The sequence below is a fragment of the Glycine max genome, chromosome 14, assembly GCF_000004515.6.
Source record: "Glycine max cultivar Williams 82 chromosome 14, Glycine_max_v4.0, whole genome shotgun sequence".
NCBI lineage: Eukaryota > Viridiplantae > Streptophyta > Magnoliopsida > Fabales > Fabaceae > Glycine > Glycine max.
In genome coordinates, this window is record NC_038250.2 from 36,005,478 (window position 1) to 36,016,699 (window position 11,222).

Below are 11,222 nucleotides of genomic sequence, written 5' to 3' on the forward strand. Positions count from 1 at the left end.
ATTCGTGATGGAGCCAAAACCAGTAAGAGCAAGTTGGGTAAAAAGGACAAGGGCAAATCCCAATTAAAGGTTAAAGATGGAGGGGTCCATAAAGAGAATAAGTGTTACTTCTGCAAGCAAAGTGGCCACCTCAAGAAGGATTGTCTAAAAGAAATGTATATTTTATATATCTATAAATTTTGAATCAAATCTTGTTGAGGTACCTAATAATACCTGGAGGCTTGATTTTGGAGCAATTACTCATGTGTCAAATATTATGTAGGGATTCCTTTCGATCTAAACAATAAGAGTTACTAAAAAGTTTCTCTACATGGGAAACAAAATGAAGGTAAGAATAGAGGGCATTGGGACTTGCAGATTAATCTTGGACACTGGGTGTCATGTAGATTTGGAAGGATGTCTCTATGTACCTGGATGTACGAGGAATTTAGTTTTTGTTGCAAAGTTAGATGAAATAGTTTTTAGTTTCAAGATTAGAAATAATGTATTTTCTTTGTTTAAGGATATGTACTATTATGGATCTGGTACTTTAAAAGATGGTTTGTATTTTTTTAATCATGATGTAAAGTTTATGGAATCCTTGTTTAATGTTGAATGTGATGTTGGTAGTAAGCGAAATGTGCATGATGATAGTTCTGCTTATTTATGGCATCAAAGATTAGGTCACATATCCATAGAAAGGATAAAGAGGTTAATGAAAAATGAAATTTTTCCTCAATTGGATTTCGGTGACTGGGATATATGTTTGAATTGCATTAAAGGAAAGCAAACCAAACAAATATCAAAGAATTCTACTACAAGAAGTAATGAACTTCTAGGATTGATACACACTGATATTTGTGGACCCTTTGACATTCCATCTTGGGGCAGTGAAAAGTATTTTATCACCTTTATTAATGACTTTTCACGTTATTATTATCTATATCTTTTGCATGAAAAATCTCAATTAGTGGATGCCTTAAAAGTGATCATTGATGAGGTAGAAAGGCAGTTGGACATAAAAGTGAAAGTTGTAAGGTCTGATAAAGGTGGTGAATTTTATGGAAAATACGATGAAAGTGGACAATGTCTAGGTCCATTTGCAAAGTTTCTTGAAAATATAGGCATATGTGCACAATATACTATTCCTGGCACACCACAACATAAAGGTGTGGCTAAAAGGCAGAATCATACTCTAATGGATATGGATAGGTATATGTTGTATTATAATACTGTACTTTTATCTTTATGGATGCACACATTAAAGACTATAGCATATTTGCCTAGCAGGATTCTTAGTAAGGAAGTTCCTAAGACTTCTTATGAATTATGGACGAAAAGGAAACCCAGTTTGAGGAATCTCCATGTTTGGGGTTGTCTAGCAAAAGTAAAGATGTATAATCCACATGAAAAGAAACTTGATGAAAAAACCATTAGTGGTTTTTTCATTGGGTATCCTAAAAAGTCCAAAGGTTACAGATTCTACTGCCTTAACCATTGTATGAGAATAGTTGAGGATGGTAATGTTCGGTTCATTGAAAATGGTAATTTTAGTGGGAGTGAGAAATAACAAAAGGTTGATATTGTAGAGACTCATGGTGAATCTTATTCTTCACCTAAAGTCCTTCATCAAGATGTTGTTTATCTGGTTGTATTATAATCAATTAACACCCAAAGGCAAAATAATTTCAAAACCCACAAGATGATGAACCAATAGACAATGTGCAAGTCATAGATGAACAAGTGATATAAGAGGCACACGAAATAGCACCAAGAAGGTCTAAAAGGAAAAGAAGGCCAACTATTTCAAGCAATTATGTTGTATAATCACTTGAACATGAATGTTACTTGAGCACTGATGAAGATTCAGTTTCTTTTAGACAAGCCATCAAAAGTGACAATTTTGAAAAGTGGCTCAATGCTATGAAAGAAGAGTTTTAATAAATGGATGACAAAAAAGTTTGGGATTTAGTTGAGCTGCCTGAAGATTCAAAATGAGTTAATTGTAAATGAGTCTTTAAGACCAAACGTGACTCAATGGGCAATATCAAAAGGTTCTAAGCTAGATTCATGGCCAAAGTAAAAGGATGACATTGACTACAAAGTGACCTTCTCTCCTATTTCTAAGAAAGACTCTTTGAGGATTTTGTTGGGGGCTCATTATGATTTAGAGCTTCACCAAATGGATGTAAAGACCACCTTTCTGAATGGTGACTTAGAGGAAGAAGTTTATATAGATCAACCTAAAGGTTTGCTTCTATAGGAAAGGAAAATCTAGTGTGTTAGTTAAAGAAGTCAATATGTAGACTAAAACAGGCTTCCAAACAATGATATCAAGTTCAATGATACCATCACATTGTATGGTTTTGTAGAGAATGTTGTTGATCTATGTATCTTCACAAAGCTTCTAATGATGTTGCTATGTTACATGATGTAAAAAAGTGTCCCTCTAATAAATTTGAAATGAAAGATATGGTTGAGGCATCCTATGTGATAGGAATAGAAATATTCCATGATAGGTCACAAGGATTGTTGGGATTGTCTCAAAAAGGATATACCAATAAAGTACTAAAGAGATTCAAATTGGAAAAGTGCTCTACAAGGATTGTTCCAATTCAGAAAGGGGACAAGTTTAGTCAAATGCAATGTCCTAGAAATGATTTGGAACGAAAGAAAATGGAGTCTATCCCCTATCCATCAGTGGTTGGGAGTTTGATGTTTGCCCAAACGTGTACACGACCGAATATTAGTTTTGTTGTAGGAATGTTGGGTCGATATCAAAGCAATCCTGGAATAGAACATTGGAAAGCTGCAAAGAAAGTTATTAGGTATTTACAAGACACCAAGGATTTACATGCTGACATATAGGAGGTCAAACCACCTTGAAGTGGTTGGCTACTTGGATTCAGACTATGTTGGATGTGTGGACTCAAGGAAGTCTACACTTGGGTACATCTTTCTTCTGGCTGGAGGAGTGGCATCATCGAAAAGTGCAAAACGGCTTTGAGGCCACAATTCAAGCATTGCAGTTGTGAAAATTAGTTCAGGATTTGGAATTGTTGACAATATAGCCAAACGACTTAGGATTTATTGTGATAACTTCGGAGGTGTCTTCTTCTCTAAGAATGACAAATACTCGAAAGGAGCAAAACAAATGGATTAAAGAAGAAATGCATAAACATAAAGTATCAATTAAGCATATTGGTACAAACTTAATGATAGTGGATCCGTTGACTAAAGGTTTACCACCCAAGACATTCATTAGCCATATGTTGAAGGGATGGTATTACGGATAAGTCCTTGTTAATGATGTAATGTGATGTATATATATACATTATAGTTGTAATGCTCGTATTGTATGACACTTATGAATTCAACTACAAATGTGTTTTTGTTTATTATGTCATTCACATTATATGGTATACATTATGGTTTTAGTGAGATGACAAAAATGTGTCTTAGAAATTATATTAAAGACACATTACAATATTAATTAAAGTTGAGTTGAATTGAATGATTTGTGATACATGGAAGGGACCAAGTTGTTTGGATGACTTGCAACCTCCATGATTCAATCATTTTAATTCAATTAAGGATGATGACTTATAATTTCAATGTATGTTGCACACATAAAATTTAATGTTGAATCTTCAAGTCATCACATGAAAGTAGGAGAATGTTAGATTATTTAATCTAATATTGGCTCATGTAATTATGGAATTTTTTTTAATGAAAAGATGTCTAATGTAATGGTTGTTAGAAATCATATTAAAGTCATTGGAGGTCATTTTTAAGTTATTAAAATAAGTTCCTCTTTTCTCACTTCATTAAGGCTAATTTTGATATTAAAGAAGAAGAGAGTTGAAAAAAGAGGTTATGAAAATTATTAGTAAAAAAATAAAAGATAACTTCTCTCCCTTTTTTTATAAACATTTGTTTTCTCACACAAAGAAAAGTGGAGAACACAAAAAAGACCAAAAACAAATTCAAAGGGTTTCTATACCATTACAGAGATCAAGGAAGTTAGAGAAGGAAGAAACACTAGTAATAATTGTTGAACAACATTATGGATCCAGGTAAGTATTTTAAACTTTCTCATAAAAATTATAGAGTAGAATAGATGCGAGAATTATGTTATCCAAGATTTTGTAGTGTAATTTCTTGTATGATGAATCCTAGGAAATTACACATGAGAATAAAATTATGCTTAAGAAACTCTCTATTAGCTGCGCAAGAAGGTGAAACTTTTGCATTGCTTCCAGCTAATCGATGGATCTATATACACTTTGTCATCTCTAATCATCTTAGACAAGCCTCAATCAAGTTTAACCACTGTGCTAAGTTAAATAGTAGATATATAAATAGCAAATCTAATAGATACTAAATATAGTTATTTATGATATTATTATACCGAGTTATGCATTTCAATGACTCACATATGTGATCAATAACCCACTAGCCCAATATCTTTGCTGAGTCCGTCACCACTGGTTCGAATTTTAAAACATTGTTGACGAGTATGTTATCCGAATGAAATGAATCCCTTCTTGGCTTCTTGCTGCCATTCATTGATGTCTTTAGGATGACAATTCCTTCGCAACTACAAAACTAGTAAAAATATCGATAATTATAAAACTAGAAGTCTGTGAATTATGAATATAAGATAAGATGACAACTTTGGCATTGAATGCGCCAATGAAAATGGAATAAATGGAAACAACTTTACATTCTTTATCCTCCTTTTTATTCCGTGAATAATATTTAATTTTGTGATCAAATCCCATGCACCTTTCAATTTTGCGGGGAAAGAGGAGAGGACAAATGTGGAGCACAACCCCAAAATCATGGCAAAACAACAAGATTCCCTGACTAAATAATTAGTACAATACAACACCAAATCGAGGGACCCAACTTGAAACTTTAACATAACCTAAGTCTGGTAGGTTAACTACTTAGCACCAATTTTCTTTTACCTACTTCACTGCTCCATGTTATAGTCAAAATTGAAATTGAGACAGTGATCACTAAATTACATCTTTTAACAACTTGTTGACTAATAATCCAAAAGAGAATCTCAATGTGCAAAAGATGTAGAAGGTGTCTCAATTGCATGAGGGATTGGAGTGGAACCTTCTGATCTAGACTCAGTGGATGATCTATTTTCAGTGTTTATTAGTCTACGAATTTCTTCAACCATTCTCACCACCTCACCAATTTTTGGCCTCTGATCTGGTGTTCTCACAACACATGCCATTCCAATTTGTAGCATCTCAACCATTTCCTCCTCAATATTTGGGTACCTTTGTAAATCCACATCAAACACCTCTGCAGTCCACTCCTCTCTAACTACAGAATTCACCCACCTAACCAATTGGACAACTTCATCACCTCCCTTGGCATGTAAGGGAGACCTCCCTGTTAGAAGTTCAAGCAGAAGCACCCCGAAGCTGTAGACATCGGATGCTGGCAATGTTTTTCGTGTGTCAGTTGCTTCCGGTGCACGGTATCCTGTTGCCCTCAATGCTGGATTCATCAATGTTGCAAGACCAATGTCGGATAGACAACCGTATCCTTGGGAGTTGAGGAAGATGTTTGATGCCTTTATGTTTCCATGGACTAGTTTCCCTCCATGTTGAGCATGGATGTGAGCAATGCCTCTTGCTACACCAATTGTTATTTTCAAACGGCTGTCCCAGTCTAATGAAATTCTGCCTCCCCCTCTTTTGCCTGCATCGCGGATAAAGTTGCCAAAGCATAGTTAACATTAGCAATGCCCTCGGAAAATAATGTGTAGGAAGCCACATAACTTGACTTTGTTACGTATTTTAAGTCTTATGACTTGCTGCAACAAATGAATATTTCAGCCACTGCTCTTGCTTTTAGTATTTAATGGAAATCACAAATTAAGAAGAGAAGGAAATTACATTTACATGGATTTTGGGAAACAACTTTCATTTTTCCACTATTTCATTGCCATCTTTTCACCTAACCAATATCTGTATGAATGAAAGTATCACTACTTTGCCTTGGTATGCTTAAAAGACTATTTATATTAGACCATTACAGAAAACCAATTTTAATTGTATAGGTCTGTGATGATGAATTAGATTATCTGAAAATAATTTAAGGGAGGAGAAGACATTAACAAGATAACATACCATGCAACATTGAAGAGACACTGCCCTGTTCGTAGTAATCATATACCATAAGTTTCTCCTCCTTTGAATAGTAATATGCCCTCAGTGAAGCCACATTGTCGTGCCTAATGCACCCCACCATCTCCATCTGCTGTTCAAACTCACGTTTTCCGACCGTGACATCCTTCAACCTCTTCACTGCCACCGTTGTTGCATCTTCTAGAGCAGCCTTATAAACTGTCCCAAACGTGCCCTTTCCAAGCACCTCAGCAGATGCTCTCAACAAGTCCTCCAAGTCAAATGCAAGATTGCAACCCTCAAAGAAAACAATTTTGTTCTTCTCTCGGCTTTCGGAACCTTCTTTTTTCCTAGATACTTCTATTTTCTGAGACTTCACTTGTTGTCCATCTGCACCACCTTTTTCATAGCAGCACACAATCGCAAAAGTTGCTATCACTGCAACTCCCAGCACACAACCACCAATGATGATTCCCAACAATGCTGGTTCCCTAAGCCCTTTGGATTTTTTCCTTGTTGGATGAGGATTTGGGGTTTGAACAGCAAAAGAAGGAGGAAGTGCATGTGAAGAAACAAGATTGTTACCAGAAAATGCCCCACTTGGAAATCTCTCAAGGGATTTAGGCACAACCCCACTAAGGTTATTGCTGGCTAAATTTAGCTCTTGCAGGGTAGGGATATTGAGATCAGGAACTTCACCTGAAAGAGAGTTGTTGACTAGGACTAAAGAAGTGAGATGAGTCAAATTTGAGAGTGAGAATGGGATGCTCCCATTGAAAGAATTGTTGGATAAATTGGCAATACTAAGATTCTTCCAAACTGAAAAGTCTGATGGCAATGGACCAGAAAAATTGTTGGATTGGAGATAGAGATAGGTCAAATTCTTTAGCTGAGAAAAACCAGTAGGGAAAGAACCAGTTATGCTATTTGATGCAAGACTCACAGTTTCCAGTGCCAAGAGACGGCTAAGAGTGTTGGGAGGAATTGGACCACTCAATCCAGTTCTGGTCAAATGAAGAGCTATTACTTGTGATTGGTCATTGTTGCAGATCACTCCTATCCACCTTTTGCAAACAGAAGTGCTCTTATTCCAGTTGAGATAATGAGAGTGGTTAATGCTTTGAAGGAAATCAAGCAATGCTTGTTTATCTTCAACTGGTTCAGCTCCAACACCAAACAACATTGCTCCAATCATGAACAAGAGGCCCAGCATCTTGGCCATTTTCTGGCTCCAAACAAGGACTCCCTCAAGATACCACTTAACTGGAGAACAAACAAATGATTAGATGATTGGACACTAGTATGTGATGTCTTTGCAAAGCTAAAACAACAAAGACAATTTGGGGCTATTTTCTAGACATGTTAAGTATTAGAGTGTACGGTTTGTATTCTATTAGACAAATTGAAGTTATTTTCTTTGATTCTGATCTAAAAGACTAAACGACACCTTATTAAAGTGTCTTTTTGCGTCAAAATAAGCTGTTCCTGTTTGACATGAGAAATCACCTTATTAGCTTTTTTCTGTTCACCTACTTTGTTTGGTTCCCAACCAAAGTGCAAAAATAAAGATGTGTAAACCAAAACTTTGAAACTAATAGTGAATGAACTAGTTTTTAGTAGTCAAATAATCTGGTGACCAAGACCGAGTCAGCAGAAGAAATAAAAAAGAAGAGAAAATTCCATTTTGTGGATTTTGGAAATAGAAAGACCAGAAACATTTTCCAGTATACACAAGAAAAGTATGAACATAGAGAATAATCAGGTCTATTCTTTCAGTGGTTTTGGGAATAATGCAATTAGCTTTTGTAATAGAGGAATAAGGCTAAAAGTCAGAGCACTTAGCACATTCATAGAGAGAGAGAAGAGATACTTACACCACTCTCCTAGATTCCAATATTCACCAAACTAGTTAATTGAAAGTGCAGAGACAGCCCACAGTGTCCCACACAACCATATCATGAATACACATGAGCCAGAAAAGTGGTGAATTTGGGGGTGAGAGGGTAGCAAGAAAACTGGTAGGTCCAAAAGACCAGGAACATTTTCACATATATGTTCATCTGGTTTCAGAATAAGATGAAAATCAAAACTTGTGTCGTTGCAAATGATGGTGCTATTAGCAGTGATGGAAGACTATGTTGTAGTATATGTATATGCTTGGAGAACAACAGCAACAACAACACATCATTGAGGAGCCAAAAGCTAAAGATTTTTTATGCCAAAAAAATAGGAAGAGACCATCATGTGGAGGAACCCATTGGATTAATTAGACAAATATGGAAACTTGTATATCTTTTTTTACCAGTAGGAATTAAAAAGGAGATTCATAATAAGTCACACAGCCTGAACCAAATAAGCTAGACCCTGGTTAAACTTATGTATGTCTATGAATAAGACATTAACTACACTAAAAAGCATCAAAGCATTAACCATAAGACATACCTGTTGATTGCAACTGGTCCTAAGGTGCTGCTTCTTTTTCTGCTTCCCCTTGGTTTATATACTTTCTAATCAATGTCTTCTATGAACACTTAATTTCTATGGCTTTGCTTGTGGAGATGTGAATGCGGAAAGAGTGGAGATACAATGATAAAGGAAAGTGTAGGTTGAGAGATAGGACGAGGGGTGGTGACCTCATGAGCTTTTTGTCTTCAACTTCATTTACACATGCATAGGTGACCCCTACATTGCATAGCATATAGCGTATTTCGGTAAATTCTATCATGAAAACAGCTTAAGTCTAAAACATATATTCAGCTTTGAATATAGTATATGTTTGACATTAATGGAATGAACGCTCGTGATTTGTTTCATTTGGGCTAATCTAAATAGTAAATAGTGCATGGAAAGTGATATACATAGATTAGGTAACATAGCAGCTGTTTTGTCTTTGTTTACATGCGTTAAGCAAAAATAAACAAAAAATAAAAAGGTTTAATACGTTGACTAATTTGGGAGTGGATTAGGACAGCATCAACATCATAAAATGATGATGTTGCTCCACCGAAAGAAGGGGGTTCAACATTGTTGTTGTTAGGAGCACCCTTCCACAAGGAACCAATCATTGGTCAGTATTTCAGGACTTCATATTTTGACTTATTTGATTGCATTTATATAATTTTTTTCTTGCCAGCAAAATGTACAGAAATAAATAGAAAACAATGTCAGTTTATTTTGTGCCCCTTCTCGGTAAATTCACACAAAGTTTCCAAAAGGGACTCAAATCCGAAAGCCACATTATTGCACCATACTCTTTAGGATTCCTTGTCTCAAAAGCAGTTGTGTCAACAGAATCTGAATGATGCTAAGAAAAGTAATCTAGGGTCTACTGAAAGTGAAAATTAAGATTACAATTAATATTGTGATAAAATATTTTAAAGGACTAATGTGATAACGTATTTTTTCCCTAAATTTTAAGTCCAAATCAACCTATCTGAAAGGCTAATCGTCATTCCTCTAGTGGATTGTGAATTTGTGATCTGTGAGTGAGTGGTTGAATAAAAGCTTATTTGCTTACATAATTAACTAACTGATTATGAAAAGATCAAAGGTTAGCCAGAACAGTTTTCTAATGGTGATAATGTCATAAACTGGCCACCTGTTTTCCCCACCAATCTCTTGAAGTGTCACAATAAATTAAAAAATAAAATATATTAACCACCAGTAGGAAAAACTACACATGTTGCCATAAAGCTTTGGCAGGGGATGCTTGCTAATTTACAATGGCTTCCTTTCCTCTAAAGTCAAATAACTTGCCAGAATTGAGCATGAATTATAAGAATAGTACTTTGATACACAAGTTGCCGTCAAGCCTTGGCAGGGATCTTCTTTATTATTTTCTGATTGGCGGTGGCTTTCTCTAAAGTCAAATAATTGTGATTAGGTCTTGAAATTAGCAAAACAACTTAAAATTAGTTTTTTTTTTTATCAGGAAGTATCCATTGACTTTGTGGATCTTTTCTTTCAACTATATTTTTTCTTTATTCACAAGACTCGAACCCGTTGATAAATAGTTATAAGGTAATGTTCATAACACTCACAACGAAGCCTTCAATATACTACATTAATAATAAATATAAAAATTATAAACTTGAATATTAGGATATTAGTTCAAATTTTCTTGAATTAAGGGAAAGTTATACGCATATCCATGTCGAAAACAATCTTTACCATCAACTCTTTGATTAATGTAATCTCATAAATAAAACAACTTTTGAGTACTTTGTTATGCGTAGATGAAAGGTGAAATATGTGGAATCACAATAATGTTACCTTGAAATAGTAATCACTAAAACCACTTATAGGAAATAATTATGATTAAGACGAAATCAGAAAAAAAATATTTAGGGAGAATTTTTTTTATATAACTAGTACGATACTTGTGCATTCACACAGATTCTCATCGTTTAGACACATGTTAAAAATACGTTTGTTTATAATTAGCTAATTTAGTTTTTCAAAATGGTAGAAAGATTGAGAAAGTATTCAAAAAGAAAAAAATATATATATTTAGATATAGACTAACATATATGTGTAATTTTATTTAAAATATTTATAAAATTATATGAGAAATTTATTACGCATAAAATTTTAAAAATAATTAACTTTTGTTAGATTTAAATATTTTTAATTTTAAAAATAAAATGATAAAAATAATTCAATTATTTTACAACTATATTGCAAAAAATTATTAGTTTTATAACATTATAGTTTATAAGAAATATTTGAATAATTTAAAATGAAAAATTTAATTAAATTAGATGCAAACTATTGAAATCTGTAACTTCCCAATTTTCTAGATTGGAAAGTTCAACATAGAAATAGCTTGTGCTTGTTTGATTTGCAATGTGGTAGTATTATCCATAGTGAAATAGTTCATGTAAGAGTTAGAATCATCATTAGACAATCAAATGACCTAGATTTGAAGTACTGAGTCTAAGAAAAAGTGATTTAAAAGTAAAAAAAAAAAAAAAAAAAACCTTGGTCAAACATTCAGTCAACTATAGTTTAGAAAGTCAAAGTAAGGGAATCTTTCATTAATGACTGTTTAGTTATTAAAGACTTTTTTGGCTAATATGAGAGATTTAG

General features: G+C 34.1%; 1 protein-coding gene across 1 annotated transcript; it reads right to left on the bottom strand.

The window, feature by feature from the left end:
* Positions 1-4,700: 4,700 nt before the first annotated feature.
* LOC100810095 (probable inactive receptor kinase At4g23740) lies at positions 4,701-8,915 on the bottom strand. Its single transcript, XM_006596217.4, has 3 exons — positions 8,577-8,915; positions 6,138-7,397; positions 4,701-5,706 (listed from the first exon to the last, which is right to left on the bottom strand). The coding sequence occupies exons 2-3, from the start codon at positions 7,354-7,356 to the stop codon at positions 5,054-5,056; spliced, it is 1,872 nt and encodes a 623-aa protein (XP_006596280.1). The 5' UTR covers positions 7,357-7,397; positions 8,577-8,915; the 3' UTR covers positions 4,701-5,053.
* Positions 8,916-11,222: the final 2,307 nt, after the last annotated feature.

Coding starts and splice junctions, on each gene's coding strand:
- LOC100810095 (XM_006596217.4), bottom strand. CDS start 7,356: ATGGCCAAGATGCTGGGCCTCTTGTTCATGATTGGAGCAATGTTGTTT. Junction 5,707..6,137: donor TGTCTCTTCAATGTTGCATG/GTATGTTATCTT, acceptor TCCGCGATGCAG/GCAAAAGAGGGGGAGGCAGA.